This window comes from Sceloporus occidentalis, unplaced genomic scaffold, assembly GCF_023333645.1.
Source record: "Sceloporus occidentalis isolate IW3139 unplaced genomic scaffold, rSceOcc1.0.p SCAF_132, whole genome shotgun sequence".
Lineage (NCBI taxonomy): Eukaryota > Metazoa > Chordata > Lepidosauria > Squamata > Phrynosomatidae > Sceloporus > Sceloporus occidentalis.
In genome coordinates this window covers 1,822,458-1,849,428 of record NW_028317112.1, presented here as the reverse complement: position 1 = coordinate 1,849,428, position 26,971 = coordinate 1,822,458, and the positions used below count along the sequence as shown (strand labels likewise).

Genomic DNA, 26,971 nt, shown 5'->3' with positions numbered 1-26,971 from the left:
ACTGAGCTGTAAGTCTGGTATAACCCTATCGCAAACACGACCCAGGTGGAACCTTTATGGTCTCCCTTCAGAACATCTACTAGACGATTGATAAGAGCTCAACATGGTACATAAACGAAATATCATTGATCAGTTGGGTTCCTACGATTGAAAGAAAGAATTATAATTGGATTCCCGGTGTGTAAGGAGTTAAGGGGGCAGATGGAGTCTTCAATCAAAAGTGATACCCTTTATTGTCCAATCATTGGCCCAATATAGGGATCACCTTTGCCGTAAGCCTTTTTTATCTTCTCCTGGACCAATATGGCTATGTCCATTTTTCTTATTTATGGGACAGAAAAACAGGTCTAGATAATTACTACAAGTGTCCTCATTAGTAACTGTCCCGGTAATAGAGTTCAATACTTGATTTAGGGCTCAATGGCGCCATGAAATATATTTTATTTAGTGTTCAACTGACGTTCTTTGAATGGCTAAAAGAATGGTTCACGGAGAGTATTCTGGGACTACCTAATACCCCACTATGTAGCAACACAGGTTATCGTGGTTGGAATTGAGCTGGATAAGGAATTATTGTGTTTTTTTTATCCAAACCACCCAATTAATTCTTATTAATAAACATTACATAGGGAGGAATTTCCAATGAAAAATTCTTGAATTGCATAAAGGGAAATTATATTTCGTGCCAGTTAAATACTAAAAGCTTTTAATAAACACACTGTTCATTCAGCAATTATATGGGACCAAATATATATATCTACAAAAGAAAGTTATAATAAACATTGCACTATAACATTCACGTACGAAGAGTTACACATATCCCATGGAAAAACCAGGACTGGATTTAATTCCAAGTGGCTTAAGAAACAGCGGCTACTGGACTCCACCTTATGAGCTAAAAAATAAAATGAACAAGAGGGCGTTTGGGGTCAGAGGATAAGGGGGGACTGGGAGGAGCTGTGTCAAAGGTGGGTGGGGTATGGCAGTAGCGTACCTCGCGGGGGGCGGTCCGCACCGGGTGCCGCTGATCAGGGGGGTGCCAACTTGCCGGCACCCCTCCAGAGACGGACATGGCATGGGGCAAAGGATTGTAAGAGAAGTCCGCCACTGGAGGAGAAGGCTCGCAAGGGAGCGGTATCGGAGGTCTTTAACAGACCTCCGGCTCCCTTGAGTGATTTTAAGCCGGCTCCCTTGAACCGGCTTAAAATCACTTAAGGGAGCCGGAGGTCTGTTAAAGACCTCCGATACCGCTCCCTCGCGATCCACGCAGCAACTGCTGCGCGCCGGGGTTTGTTGTCAGATCCCGGCGCACAACACTGAAGCCGCGCCCACCGCCGTCCGTGCCCTCTGACCCGGAAGAAGACAGAAGAAGAGGAGCGAAGAAGACAGAAGAAGAGGAGCTAAGAGGAAGAAAAGGAGCTTACTGCTGTAAGAAGAAAAGAGGAAAGGTAGGAAATCATTCAGTGAGAGGGACAGTGAGAGTGGATTGGTATGTGTGGAATCTGTGGATTGGTATGTGTGGAATCTGTGGATTGGTAAATGTAGATTGGTATGTGTGGATTGGTATGTGTGGAATCTGTGGATTGGTATGTGTGGAATCTGTGGATTGGTAAATGTGGATTGGTATGTGTGGAATCTGTGGATTGGTATCTGTGGATTGGTATGCGTGGAATCTGTGGATTGGTATGTGTGGATTGGTATGCGTGGAATCTGTGAATTGGTATGTGTGGATTGGTATGTGTGGAATCTGTGGATTGGTATGTGTGGATTGGTATGTGTGGAATCTGTGGATTGGTAAGTGTGGATTGGTAAATGTGTGAGAGTGATGGGTGTTATGCTGTACCATTTCCAATGTCTTTTTCATTATATAATTATGCTCTAAAGTACATCATAACTCCCATCACTCTATACTGTTCCATACAGTGGCAGAGCTGGCAGACAGAGGCCTTGCACCCCCACCGCAGGACTCCTGAAAGTTAACTTCAAAGGGGGGAGAGGGTAGATAGGGAGAAGGGAGTGAGACGGGGGATAGGGGGTAGACAGGGAGAAGGGAGTGAGAAGGGGTAGATAGGGCAGAAGGGGGTGAGAATGGGTAGCAAAGGAGGGTAGCAAGAATATTGAAATAAAGAGTCAGAATGAGAGAGCGAAAATAAATGGATTAATGTGTGGATGAATTGTTTGAATGAGTGAGAGAATTAATGAATTTGTGAGAATGCATCAATGAATATGTGTAAATAATTTGTGTGAAAGAATAAATGATTGTGTGAATGAATTGTGTGAATGAAAGTGAATTAGTGAGTGACTGTAAAAGTGTTTGTGTTAATCATAGGTGTATAGTTGATTTGTCAAAAAGGCAAAGATGGTATAAGCAGGGTGTTTATGGGACAAAGATGGCACAGGTAGCGTGTTCATGGGACAAAGATGGCGTACACTCGGCTGTTTGGGAACAATGCTGACTCATGCTGGGCTGTTTGGGGGCAGAGATGGCACGTCCTATGTGTGTGTAATTTGGGTGCTGGTCAGGTTCTATGTGGGCAATGTGGACGCTGTTTTTTTTGGAGGGTTATTAAAGAAAGCACTATTATATGTTCAGTAAATGTTATTTAAACGTATTTATTTTACTTATAAGTTATTAATTTATTTTTTCAGATTTCTTGTTGTTTACAGTTGACATACAGTTTACAAATTGGTGCAATAAATATTCTTAACATAATTTTGTAGATGTCTTTACATTTGGTGTGTGGGGGGTTGCCACTTACAGGATCCGCCCCGGGTGCCAAATACTCTAGGTAAGCCTCTGGGGTATGGGAAGCAGCTTGGGTGGTACTATCATTAAGCCACTCCCCCTATAAAAGGGCCAATTTAACATATGGATATGGGCATCATATACCAGGGTACATTAAGAAAAGGCCAAAATGCGCTCTGTCCTACACACTTGGCTTGCTGAGCATTTTGAGAGTTGTACCTACAAGCCCTCTGTGTTAACGTTAATAGAGAAGTGTATAAGAACTTTTTTCTTCTAGTATATTCTCCCGTGAAGCTGCTCTTAATGGAATCATTAGTCTACCCGTCCCCTTTAGGTACTTCTCAATCTCTAGGACAAATTATTATCAGAACGCAGGAATGAGAGATTTATTACTTGCCATTTTTTGGGGGGGGATAAAACGACTCCCATTTAGTTCTCTCAGGATCTATTAAAATCCCTATTTGTGTTTCTTCTATACGTATTCAAAATGATGTCCCGCCAGCCAAACTCTGCTGTTCTTTATTTTTTATTTTTTGTTGCTTTTATAGGATATACTGAGCTGTGAAAATGAATAATGATCGCAAAATACTAAACACAGCTCTACTTTTTAGTAGCGTCTACAGGATATATTTCTGTCTGAAGTCATAATCAGTTGTTAAGCTCCAATAAGTGAGATGTTTCACAGCCCTGCGGTCCTGCTCCTCTATCTCCAATTACCGAAACACAAAGGACAGATCACTCTTGTGGCTAATAATTGATATCGGTTTTGCCTTCCTCTTTGGAAGGTCCATATATAGTTCAATAATAATCACATTTTAGGTATTGAGGCTGCAATGAAACTTTCAGCCGAAGAATAATGGATTGGAAGGATTTTTAGAACTTTCTGTTCTTTATTTTCTTGGAGCTGATGAGGTCTGCACAGAGCTTTACAAGCCATGGCGCTCATCATGGGGGCTTCTGCACAGCTAAATGCATGCTTTTCGCTTGCTAATCATGCAGGGTCAGTGGGGGCTTTAATTCGGCCCTGGAAATTTAAGGCCAACAGCTGATAAATGACGTATGTGCGGCCACCTGCTGGATACACGCTACTACATTTCTACATTTTGCCCGAGGAATTATTGTAGCGAATTTTATGATACTCACTCAAAAAGCAGGCTAAGTATCCCATGCTGAAGGTCTTTCTCTTCTCCCCGCCCCCCAACAAAGGCTGCCCAAAGCAATCAACAACAATCAGCAACTTAACAATAGGGGATATGTAAGTTGATGCAGGTGCCGGGGCAGTTAGTGTGTCATACAGCCCCACCAACAAACAATGCATATTACAGTATTAAATACTAGAACCTGGTGAGCCTTTTTTTTTTCCTTGCCCCACACTGCCTGTATATTGTGCTTTCTAGTAAAGGGCGTGTTTTTTGTCCATGCACAAGGGGGGTCTTGTAAGACCCTCCTGGAACTCTTGCCAAAACCAGCACGGAATCTGGCTTGCTTTGAGTACTGTGAGTAGAAGATACATTCGGCCACACAAACTCCCGCAAGCCAAGGACCTAGAATGGAGAAAGCACCGAAATATGGAGAGAATTCTGCTTAATATGTACACGAAAAAGGTAGGACTTAGAGACAATCGGCACACCTAGGGGATGCTCCAGGTTTGACCCGGAGTCTCTGGGTGGGTGTATAGTGTTTGACCACGCCCAATTCCTCATTGTACCAAATTAATTTACAGGCGTTGGGACCTAGCCACACCCCTTATGCAGCTAGTCCTGCCCCTTGCGCGTCCAGTCCCAGGTCTACAGCGCATGCGATGGCTGGAGTGTCGCTTTAAGGCGGCTGTTCAAATAAGCTGGGTTTCTAATACATACACTGCTTATCCCATAAATACTAATTACATAGGATTATATAGTGTCATAACGTGTAGGGCTTGTGAGATGTGGCTGATCTGCTCCAAAAGATGTTTTAGGCAGCGTGTTGGGCTATGAACCTGGCACAGCTTCGATTTTCTGCATGGAAGACGAAATACTTGCTAAAAATAATCATTTGAAAAATGCCAAATGAGTAGTAGGAGGCATCCACTTATCTTCTTTAGTGTTAGAGAAGTCCCCTCGGGGCACAGCATGAGAAGGTCAGTCGTGAACACCATTAGAAATCATCATTTATATGCTCCTCTATTCTAAACGCCGCTGAAATGAGCACCTCTAGAAGACACTACTTCCAGCCGCTACACGATCACGAAGATGAAAGGGATGGAGCGCTGGGAACCTGCCAACATACTGGGCTTCGGACCATCAATTCTACAGATTCTCATAGTAAATAAAATATTTCCCCATATTACACATCTCCTAAGTGTCTTCTAACGGCGCAGGCACGCTGCTCTCTGTACAGATACCAATGCAGTTTAAGATATGATGTCACTTTTCCCAAATATTTTATTTGGCAGTTCTGTACCCTAATTTAACTTAAAAATTGTTGCATGCAGATTGCAAAGACAAGGTGTTTAGGGTCAAAGATAACACCGATAAGATGTGTGGGTATAAATATGTAACTCATAAACTGTTTTTAGATAAAGATGGCCCTGGCAAGTGACAAGATGTTTGGAGCAAGGCTGGCACTCACTGCCACCTATGTACAGTGCTATGCACAAGCTGCATTAAGTTTAATCTATGTATATTTACATACACTGTCTAAACGGGCGAGAACTGAGCTCCAGAGCTCAATCTTTAGGGTCGGTGGGGGTTTCAATTCGGCCCTGGCCAGCGCAAAAAGTCCTTGGTCTTGTCTTAGATTTATTCAGTTGGGATGTACGCAGCTTGGGTACCTTAATCGGGAAGCTAAAATAGAATTCTATGAAAACTATTAAATAAATCAAAATGTAAATTGTTTTTATTTGTTTCTAAAACAAAAAACAAAATAGGTTTCACGGCCCTTTTACAGAGCAGATAAAAATACCAAAAAACTGGATAATCATTTTGTCAGTTAGGCCAAAACTAAATGACGGGGTGTTTGGTTTGCCCCTCGCTGAACTAGCTTGAGGGAAAATATAATTATTTTAACAAAAGCCTTCATTTATATTTCACAGCGTCTAACAGCGGGGGAAAAAAAAACATGCGCGAGTTCCAACAAATTCTACTGAAGGAAAACGGGCCAGAATTCTGTCTACTTTACAAAGGTTTGGTACAAAGAACTCGTAAACGCTTACCTCATGAGCATCTCAGCTAAACTTTTTGCATCTGGAATAAAAAAAATATATAGATATATAAAAAATAAATACACATATTAGGACATTTAAAATCAAATAGTAAAATAATTCCGTCATCTGATTTGGAAAATAATACACATAAAATGAAACAATTTACAATACATGAATAATCCGTATTAATTCAGCGTTGACAGAGAACCAACATTTTGTGTCTTATTTGTCAAAAAATAAAATAAGGGAAATTGATTTAAAATATAAATATTTTATTACACTCACACAAGGGCTTAAACATGCTGTGTGGTTTTCCACTCATAAAGCTCAAAACCAATTGGATTTTTTTTATTATTATTAATAATAACAATAATAATAATAAATAATAATAAAATGTTTTTTGGGGCATGTAAAAAAAATTGTGTTATTTATAATAATATAAATATATATTTCACATTCATTAATTACATTAGGAACGCAAAAAAATTGAATAAAAAAATATTTTGATTATTGGAATATATTTCTCATTAAAAGGGAAGCTCTGCCTAGTCAGGGTTTCTTCGTCTTCTTCCTTCGGCAAAAAAAAAAAAAATCCTGTGATTTTTTTCTGTCGTTTTGGAATTCTTCTCTATAATCTGGTTTTCTGACCAAGAGCCATCAGAATAAAGACAAGGTTCAAATCAATGTTTAATTTAATTTCTCCCGTGGTTCCTCCACAATTAATAGCAGATGACATCATAGACCAAACACTCTTAAAAACATTCTCATGCAAGAGCATTAACACCAAACACCCCCTTACAATGCAAATAAAATACATTTAATTTTTTACTATACCTGCAATTATGTTGATTTTAGCAAAAGGGACAAAGTACATTAACAAAAAAATAACTTTTTTGATGTTACTAAAAAAACTCTTTAAATAAATGTTTTCACGGCAGGGCGAACATATCAGGATTAATAGCGATCCATAAATAATCCGATCGCACAGTAGGGAGTTTGGTGTAAAAGTGTTACCGTACACCTGAACGATTAATATTTAGAATTAATTTCACACACGGACGATCATTGTCATTTCAGAACAGGCGTCAGCACTGAACAATTAAACGCCACGCAACGTGCGGCGTGAATATTTCTCCTCCGGAAATAATAGCGACAAGCAATATCTATTATTATATTTAATACAAATGTATAGTTTAACAAAAAGTATGTATGACTAGTTAGAGAAAGTATAAAGTACTTTCATTATAACAGCTAGACCTGTTCTTATAAGGAGGATCACCAAAGCATCGAGAACGAAGGTCCGACGTCTTCCCATAAAAAATTGAAGTCATCAATAATGTGTATAAAAACAGCAGGAAGCTTAAACTTAAATAAAATATATTATCCGCCTATAGAAAGACCCCCTATAGATTCTTTGTAAAGCCCCATGCTAATGGTTACGCTCTTTAGCCACACTCCTTAAAACAAAAATTTGGATAGTGACCTTAACTCTTCATAAGCCTAAACAAAACCCGCTGGCGGGTTTCACACAAGGGTTAAGCGTCACAAAAAATAAGGCAATTTGAGCAAAAAACAAAACTAAACAGCTACTCTGTGGGAATCAATCATGGAAAGGATACCAGACCTGACCTTACAAAGCTGGATGACTAACGGCACCAAAACATTACAAGGCTTGCTTTCAAATGGAATCCCGGCCTCATTCGAGACACTTGTGGCAAAATCTGCCTCTGGAAGAAGGACTTTTACAGATATCGTCAACTGAGACCCTTACTAACCAATGGTGAGAGACAAAAGAAGCTGTCGTTAAAATCTCAATCATTAGGCCGATTAAACCAAACGACCGGACCCAAATACGTTTCAGCGTTCGACAATGGAATATCGGCCTCGGTGGAGCCGGAGATATTGCCGCATATCATCCAGCGGGGAAAAAAAAAAAAAGGATGAGGAGGGCGTCCGCACCAAGACGCAATGTGTCCAAGGCTCTGAAAACTACTTCCGAAGTTCTCGTCAGGCACAAACCATATGGAGCTGAACAAGAAGATAGTACTTAGCGGGGTGGTACTTGGTACTGGAGAAGCTGCGGGACCCCAGCACAATGTTTCATATTTGGTGGTCTTGTTCTTACGTCAAACCCTCATGGTCACAAACCATGTAAGAAATCGAGAAGATTGCCCCCAAGTTACAGCCCATTAACCCGGAACAAGCGTTGTTGGCGCTACTTCCAGAGAGGATCATGAACCTCCAAGCCCACCTATTATTAGACATTTTCACGGTGACAAAGTCTCTCAAAGGCACAAATAAGACACCAAAATACGAAGAGGCGATTGCTTTATTACAGCATGGAAATGGAACCTATGACCGCAGCCATAAACACCTCTACCCCTCAACACAAAATGATGTGACCACCCCAGAGAACCCTTCACGCTCCGCCGTCAGCACACCGACTCAGCACACCCGATGTTTTTAATCCCGCTCCCGCCCGCTCCAGCAATGTGGGTGTTCCGCTCCCGCCACATTTGTGGCCAATCCCGCCCGCCTCCTTACCTGATTTCCCGGGCAGTCCCGCAAGGCTGCCCTCGATTTGTTCCCTCACAGTATCTCTTATCTTGCTACGCCCAGGAACAAGGCGGAGTCACTGGAAGTGACGTCACATCATGTGACTCCGCCTTGTTCATGGGCGGAGCAAGATAGGAGACACTGTAATGGAGCAGCGAGAAGGCATCCTTGCGGGACTGCGCGGGATTACCGGGACCCACAGGTGCAGTGCCTGACCGCCCGCAGCCCCAGAAAGACCACCCGCACCCGCAAGTTATTTGGCGGGTCCCACAGGACCCGTCTCCCAATGCAGTCCTCTAATCCCATCTCTCCTCCACTCTTTACTTTCTTTCTCTTTTTTTTCTCTTCCTCTTTCCTATACCCTTTTCTCTTCTTTTCGTGTCAACATCCATCCACAGAAGAAAAGGTAGACGTTTCCTCAGATAAATAGGTGCAAGAGTTCCCTGACCCACATGTTATCAGAACACGTATCCAAACCTATGTCTTAACCAAGCCCGTATCTACCTCTTCTTCTACTCTAACTGCATAACGCCGATCGCTTGTATTGAATGTCAACAAACGTACTATTGACATATTGTAAAAGATATCAATAAAAAACGCAATGATCTGTAAAAAAAATATACGGGAATTTGGAACGATCACTTGAAAAAAGATGATGATATCAGACAACGTTCAGGAGCATGTGGGGGCGAGGATAACAAAAAAAAGGCCATTTAATGAGAGATTATAGCGCCAGTTGGGCAGGCAATGAAATTTCTTTTTTGCAACAACGTAATAAAAAGCAACATGTTCCTACAGAGAAGAAGAACATCTTCCTCCCCGGCAATAAACACAACTGTGATAAATGTGTGCAAAGAACTCTACAAGAGTGTCATTTCAGTATTTAACCGTCTACAGCTTGACGAAGTGCAGAGGAGGGAACAAAGTTAATAGGAGGAAAGGAGCACCTTAGTAAAGAAGAAAGGCGAGGAAATTGGAGTTTGTTTATATTAGGAAAAAGAAGGCGTCTTAGAGAGGATATGATGTCATCAAACAAATACCTACGGGGGTATAACACCAGCCGCTCTCTGGTGACGTGTTCATTAATGGACTCCGCAGAAGGTCATCCATTCAGACTCGAAGAAAGGAATATTCACTTAAAGCAGAGAAAAGGGTTCTTTACAGTAAGAGCAGTAAAGATGTGGAATTCGCTACCCCACAGACTTACCCGGGAAAAGGGGGAAATTCTGCAATATTTACAGAAACTCCCACAGGAGCAAAATGTCACTTTTTGCCCAGTTTTTCAGCCATGCGTCACATCTGCCATTAGAAAGGTGAGTGCTCTGACCCCCAAAGACAGGAACAAAAAACGCATACAGCCATGTCAGCGCAAGAGAAAGTGAAGACTTTAATGAAACGGGATAGGTTTTATAGGGCCATAATAGAAAAATATGTAAAATCACATAAGCTTTTGGGACCTCGGAGGTCTCCTTCTGAAGAAGAGACCTCTGAGATCCAGAAAGCCGATGTAACTTTACATCTTTTTTCTACGTTGGTGCATTAAAATACGTCACCTCCAACAAAGTAACAAAAAGGGGCCGTTGTATACGTGTCAAAAGTCGTGTCAATTTTTCGAATGACTTCTATCGAAGAATCCGCAGCTTCTCCATACTCTGCAGAGCATTTGTGTGCGAGACCCTCTGCAAGGCTGCCGTGCCTCAGCCCTCTTATGCCACGTTATAGCCCCCAGGGGGCTACTGGTTACGGGAGGGCTAATGCCTGAACGTAGCAGACGTAGGGAGTGGGCTCCACAGCTTATATCTCAGGATAACGGGCCAACGCTTACGCACTAGAGATAAACAGTCACTCGATTGCCAATAATGTCAAACATCCCTTTAACCAGGAGACAGATATCCAGCGCCAACAAACGCTATTCTTCCAAGATGACGGGCCGGTGATTATGTGTTTGGTGATAGCGTATAAAGGAGCACATTACGGCTATTAGAACGCTAGCAGCGATCGGGCAGGAGAGGTGAAAATGATGCCGGACAAGAGATACAGCGCAGCGGGCTCCTTTTAGAGGCATGTAAATAATAGATGTCAGAGCCGAGCTCCAGAAAGACACCTTTCTACTGTTCTCCCCGCCAGCATTGCCTTCTTCAGGGTAACACTTACTCAATGAACAGCGCGCGACACAACGCAACGGGCAGGAATCCAAGTAACACTTAATGGGGCACTCCAATTCTACTTGGATTACTAACCATTGCATTTTATGCAATTCATCATATGCTTCAACGCATGCGACCAGTGGCGGATCTACCGGGGTCGCAGGGGTCGCGACTGCGACCGGGCCCCGGCGGCAGGGGGGCCCAAGCCAAGGGGCCGCCCGAAATCTTTTTTAAGTTTTTTTTTAAATAAGGCAGGGGCGTCCAACATGCGGCCCGTGAGACCTCGAGGTGCGGCCCGCGTAAGATCGGCAGCCAGGGCAACCGATCTTACACGAGCCGCACCTCAAGCCCTGCTACTTACTTGTGGGAGGGTCTTCTGGACAGCACAGAGGAAGCGGAGTTCACGGGACATCCTACTTCCTCTGTGCTTTAGCAGAGAAGGCAGAGGGAGGCCGCGCCCCCTGCTGAAGTCTGTGAGCGGCATCGAAGGGAGATGCAGTGCAGGTAAGGGGGTGGGGACGGTGTTTGAATGAGTGTGTGTGATTGAGGGAATGAATCTGTGAATTAATGATTATATGAATAAATGAGTGTGTGTGTGTGTGTGTGTGTGTGATAGCATGGATGTGTAAGTGCTGGAACCTAGGCATGATGGGACTGTGATTGCTGTTAGCAATCACACTCCTATCATGCCAAGTCAGCCAGTACATGCTGAAACCTGGCCAGCTGCCCCCCTTGTGTAGTGATGCTGCCAGCAGTATGGGGTCTGCACTTACAGCCACCCTGTACCAGCATGTACTGGCTGACTTGGCATGATAGGAGTGTGATTGCTAACAGCAATCACAGTCCCATAATGCCTAGGTTCCAGCATTTACTGGATGGATGTGTAAGTGCTGGAACCTAGGCATGATGGGACTGTGATTGCTGTTAGCAATCACACTCCTATCATGCCAAGTCAGCCAGTACATGCTGAAACCTGGCTAGCTGCCCCCCTTGTGTATTGATGCTGCCAGCAGTATGGGGTCTGCACATCACTTACAGCCATCCTGTACCAGCGTGTATTGGCTGACTTGGCATGATAGGAGTGTGATTGCTAACAGCAATCACAGCGAGCACAGTCCCATCATGCCTAGGTACCAGCATTTACTGGTTGCCTGGGTATGATAGGAGTGTGATTGCTGTTAGCAATCACACTCCTATCATGCCAAGTCATATTGCTAATTTTGTCCAATTGTGTGTTACCTACTTTTATTAAACATGTGAGTTTTTATTATTATTTTTAAAGGTGGGGGTCATTTTCGGTTTTGGCTAAGTGAACCCTGAATGTTTTGGTCCAGAATTTTCATTTTAGTTCATCCCTAGAATAAATCTAGGGAATCCTGAATTTGTAGTCGCAAAACTTTCAAGGCCCAGAAATCAGTGAGAGGAAGAGTAAAGGTTTTGTGTCATTTTACTTTATTTTAATCTGCATATTTTATTAAAGGCCATATTTTTTGTCACAGTGAAAAATGAGTGCGGCCCGCGCACGTATACAATTCTGATGAAGTGGCCCACTGCAGAAAAAACTTGGACACCCCTGGATTATGCCCTTTGTACATGCGCCCCTTTTTCTTTGATTTTTTTACAGATATGATTCAATATGTAAATTGAATTTGTTGAATTAGTTGAAAAATAATTGTTGGGTAAAAATCATGTTTTTGGGGGGGGGGGGTGAGGGGGGGGGGGTGAGGGGGGGGGGGGCCCTTAACAGATTCTCGCACCCGGGCCCTGAGGCGTCTAGTTACGCCCCTGCATGCGACATCAACGCATGTGATAGCTGAGAGGTCCCTTTAAATTTGCATCGTGTCCCCCTTGCAAATGAATGGGGGATTCTGCATTGTATACAGTAATATAACCCCCCCTGCGCTGTATACATTAATAACACCCAGCGCTGTATACAGTAATACCCCCCCACTGTTTACAGTAATAACACCCAGCGCTGTATACAGTAATATAACCCCCGCGAGAACTCCACTGCGAGAACTCATACAAATGGCTAACATGCAGCTGCCTGAAAACATATTATGCAGCAAAAACTGTTTTTTTTAAAGAAAACAGCGCATGTTTGAAAACTTATTTCTAACTACAAGAGGCACCTGATTAAAGTAATTGTCTTAACCCCTTAAGGACAATGGGTTGTCCTTAAACCCATGAAAAACAATGCATTGTGATAAGCCCTTACATGTACGGGCTTTGTCATGAAGGGGTTAATAAACACCAACATTTTGTTTTGCTTCTTTGCTTGAATTCCTTTTTTCTAACCTTACATCTTAGCTAAAGTTCTAATAAAGTTGAGTGCCAAAAATATGCAACAATGTAGAAATACGTTTCTTCTTTCTTCTTTGGCTCTTTGACTACATAAGCCAGGGGTGTCCAAGTTTTTTCTGCAGTGGGCCCCTTCATCAGAATTGTATACGTGCGGGGGCCGCACTCATTTTTCACTGTGAGAAAATATGGCCTTTAATAAAATATGCAGATTAAAATAAAGTAAATGACACAAAACCTTTACTTTTCCTCTCACTGATTTCTGGGCCTAGAAAGTTTTGTGACTAAAAATTCAGGATTCAGGATAATTAAAAATGAAATAGTTCTATTTATTCTAGGGATGCACCAAAATGAAAATTCTGGACCAAAACATTCACCGTTCACTTAGCCAAAACCGAAAATAACCCCCCCCCCTTTAAAAATAATAATAAAAACTCACTTTTTTAATAAAAGCAGGTAACACACTACAATTGGACAAAAAAAAATAGCAATATGACTTGGCATGATAGGAGTGTGATTGCTAACAGCAATCACACTCCTATGATACTCAGGCAACCAGAAAATGCTGGTACCTAGGCATGATGGGACTGTGCTTGCTGTGATTGCTGTTAGCAATCATGCCTAGGTTCCAGCACTTACACATCCATGCTATCACGCACACACTCATTCATTCACAGATTCATTCCCTCAATCACGCATACTCATTCAAACACCCTCCCCACCCCCTTACCTGCACTGCAGCTCCTCGATGCCGCTCACAGACTTCTGCAGGGGGCGCGGCCTCCCTCTGCGTTCTCTGGTACTGCACAGAGGAAGCAGGACTGGAGCAGAGTCATGTGATGTCACATGAACTCTGCTGGGTTCTGCTTCCTCTATGCAGTACAAAAGACCCTCCCACAGGTAAGTAGCAGGGCTCTTGTTGTACCAGGGCTCGAGGTGCGGCCTGCGTAAGATCGGTTGCCCTGGCTGCCGATCTTACGCGGGCCGTACCTCGAGGTCTCATGTTGGACCCGCGGGCCGCATGTTGGACGCCCCTGACATAAGCCATAACTATGATGGGGAATGATGCCAGCAGTTAACCCTTATTTGCCAGGGAGTGAAACTACCCCTCTTGCAGATATACACAGTAAAAATGCTATGAATTGTCACCAAAATGTCTTACCTCTCAGTCTTTTCAACCTTTGCTCTCTCCGCCGTCTTCGTACGATCAGCAGCAGAGCAAAGAGGAGCAGAACGCCGATCAGGATGCAGGAGATCGTGACGAGCATTTTGATCCCGCGGTTGGTGGAAAGCCCTTCTTCGCTTGTCGCTATGGGCTTTATCAGCGGTGGGATTGTACCTATAAGAGTAACACAAATGCATGAATGGAAGGGCCACAATGTCACATTACATCACAACTGCAAAGAACGACAAAACACAATACATCAAACTCATCGCGTCTTCCTTCTATTTCCTTTCATAACAATCATTAAAAAAGAAACCCAACAAATAAAGGTCTCAATTTGAGGCTGACGTCTATTTGATGAGCACGGAACTAATCCATAGAGCATCTTCTGAATATACCCAAGTTTTTTTTAAATATATTTTAGATAACAGAACCGCATTTCCCCATCCGGAGACGGTATTCAGCAGCCTTTTCTTCATACAGTTGGGTTTGCTGATGTTGTGGCCCGTTCTGTTGATCTAGATTAATAATACTTTTAAATCTAGACCAAAGCATATTGGTTGCCTTGGTCAACCTTAATTAAATCTTTTACGAGTAACCAAAGTGTTTTGTTTAAAGGGGAAAGAGTTTGCAAAGTTTTTCTTCTTTCACTCAATATCCCCAAATTGTGGCGTCCACTATCGTGGCTGAATTTACCACCGAAAGAACATCTGGCGTTATGATGGTCACTCATGTAGTGTGAGTGACCACTGGGTGCCTGATAATAGTTCTAACGCTCTAAAATGCAGCGGAAAGGCATCTTACGCGGACGTCGGCAGCCGTTTTAGTAACTGGTCACATGACTCAGTTTGGTGGACATGGAAATAGAGACCCCATCCAGGACAGGCCAATGAATTCAGCTCTGCTGAGATAAAATAGTTCATAAAATGATAGGAATTGGAGAAAAATAGGTAGTTTTCATTAAGTTAAAAGCCATATAAGTGGGTGGTCCGCATTGGGGGTTCTATCAGTCATACGTCGCTTAAACCAGGAACATTTAAAAAAAAAAATGGTTTATCTTAAACAGGCCCTTAGTATCCACGCTAATAATGTCTCAGTTTGCCTGAACTATTATACCGTATTTGCTCGATTATAAGACGACCCCCCAAATCTGAATATTCATTTAGGAGAAAAAGAAAAAGACTGAATATAAGACGACCCTATAGGAAAAAAAGTTTTACCAGTCAATGTTAATTCATGTAAACTATTTTTTTTAATAAAAGCTATGATTGAGAAAAATATTTTGGTTTTATTTCCTTCTATTTTCCAACCTGCCCCCCCAGTTATGCACATCTGCCCCTTGCTTGCCACTCTGCCCCAGAAATGCCTTATACCCCCTATATGCCACTGTGCCCCATGATATGCCTTTTGACCCCCTATGTGCCAATCTGCCTCCAGAAATGCCTTATACCCCTATATGTCACTCTGGCATTAAGGGGGTTAAAAGGCATATTATGGGGCAGAGTGGCATATAGGGAGGTTTAAGGCATTTCAGGAGGCAGAGTGGCGTATAGAGGGTTAAAAGGCATTTCTGGAGGCAGAGTGGCATTAAGGGGGTTAAAAGGCATTTCATAGAGCACTCTGCCTCCAGAAATGCCTTATGCCCCCCATTTAACACCCCCCCCCCACTTACCGGTGCTTCTGACTCCCCTGTCATGCAGCCGGGGCAGCGTGTAGATGTCTACGCGTTTCGCTTAGACAACTTCCGCTGCAGCTGGAAGGAGGCGTGGCTAGCAGCGGGGGTTGTCTGCGTCCATCGTGCAGACCTTCCCCAACTGTCAGAGAGAATTCCCCGCACCGGTGCCGGAACTCTGATCTCTGACAGTCGGGGAAGGTCTGCACGATGGACGCAGACAACCCCCGCTGCTAGACACACCTTCTTCCGGCTGCAGCGTAAGTTGTCTACGCAAAACGCGTAGACATCTACACGCTGCCCCGGCTGCATGACAGGGGAGTCAGAAGCACCGGTAAGTGTGTTTGCGGGGGATCTGGATCTTAGACGTCTCATAGTCAGACCTATTTGAGGTCTGATTATCAGACGACCCCGATTATAAGACGAGGGGTATTTTTCAGAGCATTTGCTCTGAAAAAAACCTCGTCTTATAATCGAGCAAATACGGTATGTTCCTTCTGATGCTTGCCTCTTGCATTTATATTGTAAGATTGTAAGCTCCTGTGACCAGGGCCCTCCTCACCTGTTGTCTCTGTAAGTCAAATTGTTATGTTATATACTACTTTATGTTATGTTATGTCCTGTCCACCCATTGTATAGCGCTACGGGACCCAGGAAACTGCATACATCACATGTACAGTAGAGGAGTCAGGCCTTAAGGGTTTCTCTGCGCATTATTATTATTTATTGAATTATATAGCGCCATCATACTCTTCAGCGCTGTGCAACACAGCATGTATGCCTTTGTTCTCCCAGCTTCACAGGGGCATTTACAATAATTGCCCATCTAGATCCGCCAAGTTTTTTCCCACCGCTCAATAATACACGGTGATGTATAATTTTTACTTGCTTTTTTGTGTTATCGGTCCGGTGGTCCGTTAGATGGAGAGAGCCCGCTGGGCCGCGGCGCCTCCCTATTTACTTATTAAATCGGTGATGTTGCGCTGCGTCTGCACATTAGGGGAGTCGATGGTTCGGTAGCTGCTTCCTACTACATTCTGCCAACACCGAAAAATGGAAAACAGCGGAAAACTGGCACGGAACGAGGGGCTCCGCGGGCACCCGGACCAGACTAATTAGTTTATTGTATTAAATCAGCCCCGGAGCCATCTGTAACGGGGCCAGCCACGGAGCATGCAAAGGGTTTCTGGATAGGGAACTTTTATTCAAGGAAAAAAAGACGAGTTTCAGAAAACTTTTCACTGAAGAAGACTGTTTGTTAGTAAACTTTAATTTAAAAACTTTTCTATTATGGAATTCCATATATATATATATATATATACTGCTGTTCAAAAGTTTAGGGTCACTTAGCTGTTCTCGTGGAAAACAAGGACATTTCTGGCTGTTACATAATTGCAAAAGGGTTTTCTAACAATCAATTAGCCTTTTAAAACTTGGATCAGCGAACACAACGTGCCATTGGAACACAGGAGTGATGGGAGTGATAAAGGGCCATTGGAACACGGGAGTGATAAAGGGCCATTGGAACACAGGAGTGATGGGAGTGATAAAGGGCCAGTGGAACACAGGAGTGATGGGAGTGATAAAGGGCCTCTGTACGCCTATGAAGAGATTCCATTATAAATCTGCGGTTTCCAGCTACAATATTCATTTACAGCATTAACCCCGCCTGCGCTGGATTTCTCATCCAGTTCATGTTATTTTAATGGTCAAACTTGCCTTTCTTTCAAAAACAAGAAAAAATAAATAAACTGACAAACTTTTGAACTCTAGTGTGTGTGTATATATATATATATATATATATATATATATATACACTGTATATACACCGATCAGCCATAACATTCTGCGCACTGACGGGTGAAGTAAATAACGTGGATAATCTCGTTATCATGACTCTGTCAGTGGGGGGATATATCGGGCAGCGAGTGAACATTTCGTCCTCAAAGTTGATGTTAGAAGCGGAAAAAAGGCGCAGAGTAAGGATCTGAGCGAGTCTGGGGGCCAAATTGTGATGGCGAGACGACTGGGTCTGAGCATCTCCAAAACCGCAGATCTTATGGGGGTTTCCCGGTCTGCAGTGGTCGATGAACCGGCGACAGGGTCATGCGCGGCTCATTGATACACCGGGGGGGGAGGGGGGGGGACGTTTGGTCAAATCCAACACACGGGCTGCTGGAGCTCAAACTGCTGGTCCTGATAGAAAGGAGTCAGTTATATAGCGTCGTCATATTCCGCAGCACTGTACAACGGGTAAAAAACAGGACATAACAAATAGTGGATCGCATAACAATCTTCCAGAAACAGAAAGGTCGGGGGGGCTCTGCTGGAGAAGCTTATATAAAACCATCAATACTCTATGAAGATGTTAAAAAGACTCTATTTATGGTGAATAAAGTTAAATGTTGCGGGGAACGGCTGAAGAAAAGGACATTTTGGAATCTAATTGTCACGGGGAAAACAATGCGCCGGGCCGGCTCGGAGTTATAGTTCCGTCGCCTTTATCTATGAGACAATTAATTGGTCATTAGCGACGAGACGCAATGAATAAATCATTTGTTGTCTGTCCGTGTGCTGAAGCTCTTTGTGACAGCCTTTTGATAACTTTAGCTACAATTTCTTTCATTTATAGAGCTGCTTTGTTTAGTTTAGTGGCTCCGAAACAAATTATTAAGGTAAAACTAACAGTTTTTGCCTTATTTTAGGGTTTTTAGATGGTGGGTCACTGGGTGATTTTTTTTTTATATCCCCCCATACACTGTATAACGTTTGCAAGCAATTCTACTGATTGTGAATTATACTAGAAGACCTTCCATAGCTAATTCAAGATGTAAAGTTTCCTTGGCTTGAACACAGGTGAATTAAAGGCACAGTAACACTTGCAATCGATTCTTATTCACTAAGGAGCTCGGAAACATATCTTCTTCCTTTCCAGCTGTCTCGTGGCTTCAAGCTACAGATGGTTAGTTTTTTGCTGTATATATAAATGCTAATAATTTCCACAATTTTAGAATAAATTTTTTTTTAAAAAAGTCAGCCCACCCAAAACGATATCTATTTTTCTTAATTATAGTCTTCCAAGTTATCATTAGTGCCCGGCAAACAATGTAATTACAGTAGCAATCAGTAGAATTTTTTTTAGTGTTTTTATTAGGTTTTTTTTTTTTGTTTTTTTTTTACCTGACTACAGCGAATAAAAAAAACAACGAATTTTTCCATAAAACTAAGAGTTGCAGACATTTTTCCCCCCAAAGTAAGTCTGAAGTCATTTAAAATGTAAATAATTGTATATCATATTGTATAATGAAAGGTGCTGGAGTTTATTTATTTGCTGTTTTTTTTTTTTCTTCCAAGTACCCCAATTACTGTTTTGTGTTAAATGGGTCCTGTCCCTTTAAATAGACTTAAAATCACAACCCAAGACTCTCCGAGTGCCAACAGGAACAATAATAAAATTTAATTCGCCTGCACTTTGAAGAAATGCTGAGACTCTGGAAGGCGGGATGTTATTCCCAATCTACGTCTCCCCGCGGTATCCGAGACATAGATCTCCATTAGCCTTACAAGAGCATCAAACATAGTAATCACGATCATAAATCTTCGTGTTCCGCTGTCAAAATCCAAGCCAAATAGAACTTAATGCAAAGCGCATCCAACAGGGTTTTTTTTGTTTTTTGTTTGTTTTTTTATTGGTGGGGGTTGGGGCGCTAAATCGAGTGCCACCTGAGGTTATACACAAAAGTACGCGTCCCACCTGAAGTGCTTCAATTGTATTTAGAAAATACAATTATTTGATATGATTTATGGGGAAAAAATAAATAAAAAAATATATAAAAAAGGGAAACTGTTTATTTTAGTCTCAAAGTAAATAATCAGATGGCAGATTCCAAATGTAATTTCAAATAAAAATTGTGCCTTAAGTACAGTTGAAGGATAAAAGTTTACTTACACAGCGGACCTGTCATTGGTTACGTAAAAACTAAATTCACAGAGCACAGAAAAAACTTTGTATATGGTGCGCCATAGCCCCCAATGTACGTCACAGGCCTGATCAAGCCCCTCCTTTCTGGATTTACTTGGGGAAAATAAAAATGCCCCAACCAATATGGCGGGGAGAAATAGCTGGCTAGGAATTATCGTACCTGGGAACTCTCTGGGTTTTTGCCTCAATCTCCATCTGAATAAGAGAACTCTGAGATCCTGCAAGCTTATGTTACGTTACATCCTACCCCCCCGGCCCCCCAGTGTCGACCCAATAAAAGATATCAACTTCATCTAAAGATTCTATGTCCTCTTGGGCTAACATAGCTATAGCTGCTGCACCGTCAACACACGGACTAGTGGGATCCGCAAAAAATCTAAAAATAACCAAGAATAAAAGAAATGGTTTTGTGACTTTTGTTCCACCCCAGAAGTAGGTAGCATTTCAGCAACGGCTTGCGCATGTGGTGGAGCAGGAGTCAAGGAACACTTCTATAGCCTCACACATTATAGGTTTCTTGCGTGTTCCAGATTATTTATGGATACAACCAGCGAGGCACTTACTTCCATCGTAGTTCAGGGTGGCGAAGTTCGCTTGTTTCTCCGCGCAGCCCGCGCTGTTGCAGACTCTCATCTGGAGCTCGTACCACACGGCCTCCTGGAGATCATAGAGTATGTAGGACTTGGACAATGAGGTCCTCTGCGCCAGAGTCCACACCGGGGTGCCAAAGGGTCTGTACTCCAAGTTAAATGACGTGATTGGACAGCCTCCGTCGTTCCAGCCAATCAGGTTCAGCCGCACGCGGGTGGTGTTGATGCTCGCGAACAGGTCTTGCTCTTTGGAAAACTGCGGTTCTACGGAGATATTAATTGTCACTTAAGACTAATTAAGGGCAGTACTTACACAAAGAATAACTGATTTCTAATAATGTTTTTACACATTTAATGACACATTGAGAATCAGGAATGGATTAAATATTAAATATACAGTATGTTATGTATATTATAGTTATATATTTATATAAATATATTGATTATATATATTATATATAAAAGCAGTACAGAGTGTTAAAAGTTATGGATACGCCATTGATTCATAAAACATAATTAACAGGAAGAAACTAATAAATAAAATTATTAAAAACACAAAAAGAGGATAATCTCCCTGAAATTATTAATGCTTTTCAATGAATCCATATAATGCATATTGAGAGGGGCTAATTCACTAAAGGGAGAGTTTGTGGGAGTTGGAGCTCTCCCGCTTCTCTATTCAATTTGAAGGATCATACCGGCAGGTTTCTCCAGCAAAAAAAGGGCTGAGCTGGCCCTGTACAATGTATAATTAAATGGGTGAGGAGACTTGAGATACCTGATTTAACTATGCATTACACAGGGCCAGCCAAGCTCAATGAGGCTGGAGCTTCATGAGCTGAAACACAGCTCTCCTATTAGGGAATAGATCCAAGAGACCGACTTAAAGCTTATCCAATCCCAAACAACCAGCGAGTGGATCCCAGGGGCTTCTTACCATCCATACATGGTAAGGACATTTCTAAGCAACCCCAAACTTTTGAACTTTTAGTGTATATGTTGTATAAAAGTCATGCTATACTTAATTTATATAAAAAAAACCAAAAAAACTCAAAGACTGGATTTATCCAAATAGTCGTCAAGCGAGCACAGCTTTAATATATAAATATTTATAAGGCTGAAAGCTCCAAGTATAGACTACGAGTCCTATCAGAAAGGAAATCTGTATCTCGAACGCAGCGGTGACCTGAATTCTTATACCTGGACGGGTTTTCTATTACACAATAGCTGCCCGGAATATGGATAAACGCCCCATAGTATCGGTGTTCATGCAATTAAATGGAACACGCGGCCCCGTAACCTGCAGTACAGCGGCTTAAACAAAGCCATTGGATTAGCAGCATGCAATGAAGGGCGATAGGGAACGGCGGGACGGAGAACCCACGGAGAGGGCAATTTGCTCTGTTAGGGTCATTGGCAAAAAAACCCAAAAAAACAAAAAAACCTCTGAAAGTCCTGATTGGGCTGTTTCTTCCCCCAAAAAGAAATACAAACCGAGAAAGAGTAGACAGACAGTAGTCTTTCATAACGTGAGAATCGATGACTTAAATGCAGCAGTGGCCGAGCAGGTCTAATATATCTGCGTTATTAGATGGATCACATGAGCAAATATCAAAGGATGTAATAATTGGGCCAATTAATGCAGTCCACGTCCAAATGTAACCAGAGACAGCTGCAGGAGTTTTGCCGACAGTCGAGCAAGCAGCCTTCAAATAACGCGCGGCCGGCTGTTATCCTCTTACTGCTACATCACGATAATTTAATTAACGGGGGAGGTAAAAGAGGGAAGATACTACGTTACGTGTAATCAATGAAAGGCTTCTCAAAGAGAATTAGTTGTATCGTCGCTAGATGTTTATTGCATTTCCGCAGAATCCGTTTTTCAGAAGCATAACGAGCGGCAGGATGAGCAGATGGCAATAATGGCCTTAGCGACAATAATGTGTATTCCTAGGTTGCATTTGAAATCACTGTGTTATTTACAGACATGGACTGGCCATATGGCACATAGGGCAAGTGTCTGGAGGGCAACTGGCTTACACCGCTCCATGCTCACCCGGTCTGCCATTGCAGCAGCAGGTTGGGTGCTGGAGTGCGCGGCCAATGGCGCTTACGTCATTTGGCGGCCACCAGCCTTAACGTGCCTAGGCCACCTTGCCATTTCCAGTCTGGCCCCAGTCACCTGGCATAGAAGGGTTATCGTTCCCATTTTGTTTTCTTAAGAAAAGGACAAAGAAAGCTGGGGGGGGGGTTATATTTTGAGCCAGAAAGTTCTAAAAACACTCCTTAAAACCTTAATTCCCACTCCCTGATGCCTCCTTCACCAGACAGAAGATCATCGGTTTACTGAATGCAAGCGCTAAATTTGGGTTTAAAAATACAAGATAAAATAAAAAGAACGTGATAACTTGTAATTACTTCCTGCTTTGGATGTGCAGGACAAGACTCCAGTACCTTTCCCAAGGGTTTTAGCTTCTATGATCTCACTGATGCGTCCGGGCCCCACGCCGTTCTGGGCCGTCAGCGTGAATTTGTACCAAGTCCCACATTTAAGGTTTTCCAGCCGGTACGAGCGCTCGCTGGGGCTGATGGGGAAACTGCCCCACTGCTCGCTGTTATCTTCCGAGTACTGTAATATATACCCTGCAAGAAATAAAACGAGACCATAAAGAATGAAGAACGCGAGCCTGGAACAAACAGCAACTTCACACACGGTACCAGGACTATACATTTAAAAACAGATCGCTTTGGGAGCATAAACAGTAAAGACTTAGAACGCCTCTTTCTAAATTCAAGTACGGATTAAATGATACCCAAGCTATGGCGCCACGCAACAAAAATGATCGTGGTGTAACATTACGAAATATCTTGGTTATTATCAGTTTCACCATGTGTTCCCCTCCATATCCTTGCTAAGACCCTCCTGCTTATTTGTTATTAACACTCGATAAGTGGTAATATTCTCTTTGTATTAGCACATAACTCCCTTTTTCTGCAGGCCTGAAGATCCCCTTTGTTGTCATGTGATATTTTGGGTGACTTTCATTCAATTCTGTTTTATTGAAATAGGAGCCACTTGCGTGTATTTTCATACAATAGGTGCTTGACATTTGATACATATGTATGAGCCAATGATAATACATCGAGAGCATATGTGGAAAGAAGTGAAAGCACAATGATCAAATGTATAACAAGAATACAGAGATCAATGATGTAGACGTTTGCTAGACAGGACAACGCCAAAAACCAGTATTTAGCATGGTTCAATGAAATGGACAGGAGATGATATCGATACAATCTGCAAAGACCATTAAGCAAATAACAGCCAATGTAAGTATTAAACCTGGACATGTACAGTGACAGAATAGAATAAAACAAATGGGTCAGTTAACCATGAACAAAAACCTAACAGTGGTGTGAGCAGTGCTGCCAAGCCAAAAAGAACAACAAAAATAAAAAATATTGTTTAAATAAAAAGAGAGGTATACGACTTTTGGCCAGCAAGTGGAGGCACCAAAGAAGGCATAAGTATAGACCAGGGGTGTCCAAACTGCAGCCCTCCAGCTGCTGCAGGACTACATCTCCCATAATGCTCTTTCAGCTAAGGGGCTTGCTGAGGAGTATGGGAGATGTAGTCCTGCAGCAGCTGGAGGGCCGCAAGTTTGGACACCCCTGGTATAGACCATGTCACCTAGAGGTCCAGAGACACCGATGGGGCTTCAACCCCTACAATGGACTTAAACCTAGGGGAGAGGAGGAACTCAATTTTGGGTGATTTCCCCCCCCTCAAACACTACACTGAGCTGATGCTTTATGGCAATGCTAATGAAGTCCGTTCCTCCATTAACGTTCATTAGTCAGAATGTCCAGCTGGGTGATTAAGACTGAGCCATTCCATTGTTTCCCACATTCAGTATGATAAGGAGTCGGAGCGTAGATTGGGGATCAGATACCAGAGCGAGAACTCATACAAACTGCTAACATGCAGCTGCTGAAAACATTATTAAAAAATGAGAATAAAAAAAATTCCAATATTATTGAAAATTTCTTTTTTATCTGATTCTAATAATAAAAAAAATAGTGGGAGCTCCCCTTGGCTATACTGCAAACACAGAATTAAATGTATACAGAAATTGTGCACTTCTACATTATGAGATTTTCTGATTATATATATAGTGTATACATTGGGCAACGGCCCATCATGGTTTGTCCGGCGGCCAGTCCGAGCCTGGTCATAATATCCTCCAGTCATTAAATATAACGCAGTTCACAGAGTCTTATCAAAACTTTTTAATAATAAAATAGAAAAGTGCCCCAAAAATATACCTCGCCCCCAAATTACGTATTTCTTGTAACATCTTCATTACACAGTAAGGAGAGTGGGCACCAAGGAGGTCCAACGGGACACAGAGGATCCTTTTAACCTGAGGGGCAGATTGGCTTCACGCACAACCCACATAAAAGGCACTCAGCCGGGTAACGAACATTTAAAGCCGCACCGGCCGCCCAGGGACTGCATCTGCTTCATACGGCTACCCCGAATCTCGCAAAACAGAATGACAGAACCGGCTTAACAACATCTGACACTTCGATATAAAGAGATAAGATCAAAGAGCTGCCGTCAGAGTCACAAGGTTCCTCGGAAGTGTCTTCGCGCCGGCGACAGCTAGAACGCCTTGACGTTCCAAAGACAGCATATCAAGATTAAACCACGCGCTAAACCGCTGATTCCTTTTGATGCTGCTTGGCTCTTGTAAATCATATCCCCGATCTTACGACAAACAGGACAAAAATAACAGCAGCGTACACATCTACTCTAAAAATAAACAACGTTATCTTGGGGAAACAAGAAAATGTTATAATGATTTTATTCATGTTATTTGCAGCAGCCAGACATGTCCTGTTCTCCCGTAGGGAATCCATACAAAAAGCTCCTCAACGACGAAGGGCTTGATCTCAATTCATTAAAGAGAAAAGGAACCTTCACACAACTGGTTCTCTGGACTGGAGATAACCCAAGTGCCATCTTGGTTGGGTTTGAGTCCGTTGCTCCCTTGATTGCATCACTGACTAAATAGCCCAACAGGCAAGCAGGCATTACCATAAGCCAACTTCTCCATCAAGCTCGTCCGACACTTTGGGATCGATGATAAGCTGGCAGATAGACAACGCACTTGGCTGTTTCCGGGTGACTCTGTCATTCAACTGTATTGGTTGGTGGTCAAAGTAAGGATTCCTCGATAGGAACAGGGATGGAAACTTTACTGTGATGGGACTGGGAATGGACAGCAGGTAAACTGGAAAGAACCCCCACCAGAGAATCAAGGAGAGAAAAGAAACCTCCTCCAGAGAGGGGTGGCCTTCAAGAAATTGGACGTGGGTCAAATGTGAATAATAAAGAAACACTTTCCAACTAGGCAACATGTTTAAGCCTTTCCAAATGTTAACTTTGTCAACACAAAGTGATGATAAGAAGTACCTGCCATGCGCGACATGTAAATCTGATAGGACCTGGAGGTGCTTCAGAATCTTCACAACCTTATGTGTTTATAGTACTGGAGGAAAACAGTTGATTATTAGCGGCTACCCACTGGCCCTCCTTGGCTACCCACATACATAGAAAATCTGTTATTTTTGTTCGAAAAAAAGAGAGAAGTAGCCCCCAGGCCACCATACCTCTGATGGAGCTTCCCCCGTTGTCTCCGGGTATCCAGGAAAGAGTAATGGATGAAGACGTGGTCTTGGACACGGTGAGTCTAGGCTGGTCAGGAGGTACTAGATTAAAAATTAAACGATTTATAAAACCTATATGTCATAACACATCTCACAATTGCATTTAAGACGCCATATTGTATATTTACTAGTGTATAATGAACAAATTTACCTTTGGTTGAATGACAGATAGGGGGATATGACTTCTTCATAACGCAGTTTAAAAAAAACCAAAAAAAAACACCCTGTATAGCAAGGCTGGATATTAAAGGTGATTTAGCCCTGTGGAATATGATGCTGCTATATAAAACAATAAATAATAATATAATAAATATATATAAATATATACACATCTAAATTTATATATATATATTTTTTAAATAAATTTTTTTTATTTTATATGCATGACACAATGCCCCAAACGTGGCGATATTCCAGCATTCCAGAACGCCTCCTGTGATCGTCTGCCGAAGGCTCTAGAAACATTGTCCCTCCTCTGAGACACTCGGGTTGCCGGCTTCAACAAACAAGCATGGCAGACCTGAGAGATTCCTAGGAACAGAGCCCCCCCCCCGAAGAGTTCTACATCATGTCCGTCCCCAGCCCAGCCGTCGTCCTCCATTATTACGGGAGAACCACAGAAACAGCCACCCCGTTGGTGGCATTAAAAAAAATTCCAAGAGAATTATTGATCAATATAGTTAACTAGAAATGAAAGTTCCCATTATTATTATGAACGGAATCTACTTCCAAATAAATGAAATTATAGAAACACAGCTAATAAACCTTAAAAATATATTTTTTTCTATGAAGACTTAGATTTGACCTTTTGGCCAAACAATATATATTAAAACATAAACACGCAATAACGAGGATAACATTTTCCTGGAGTTTCAAACGTTTATGCCAATTAAAG

At 42.4% G+C, this 26,971-nt stretch overlaps 1 protein-coding gene across 1 annotated transcript in view; it reads right to left on the bottom strand.

The window, feature by feature from the left end:
• The window catches only part of LOC149281451 (cell adhesion molecule DSCAM-like), a 196,343-nt gene that overhangs the window by 26,623 nt on the left and 142,749 nt on the right, over positions 1 to 26,971 (bottom strand). Inside the window, exons 24-28 of the mRNA XM_089499302.1 lie at positions 26,020 to 26,118; positions 22,798 to 22,986; positions 20,317 to 20,607; positions 14,097 to 14,273; positions 5,940 to 5,970 (exon numbers count right to left, since the gene is read on the bottom strand). Of these exons, the coding sequence (XP_089355428.1) occupies positions 5,940 to 5,970; positions 14,097 to 14,273; positions 20,317 to 20,607; positions 22,798 to 22,986; positions 26,020 to 26,118 (787 nt within the window). The remainder of the gene's footprint in view (positions 1 to 5,939; positions 5,971 to 14,096; positions 14,274 to 20,316; positions 20,608 to 22,797; positions 22,987 to 26,019; positions 26,119 to 26,971) is intronic.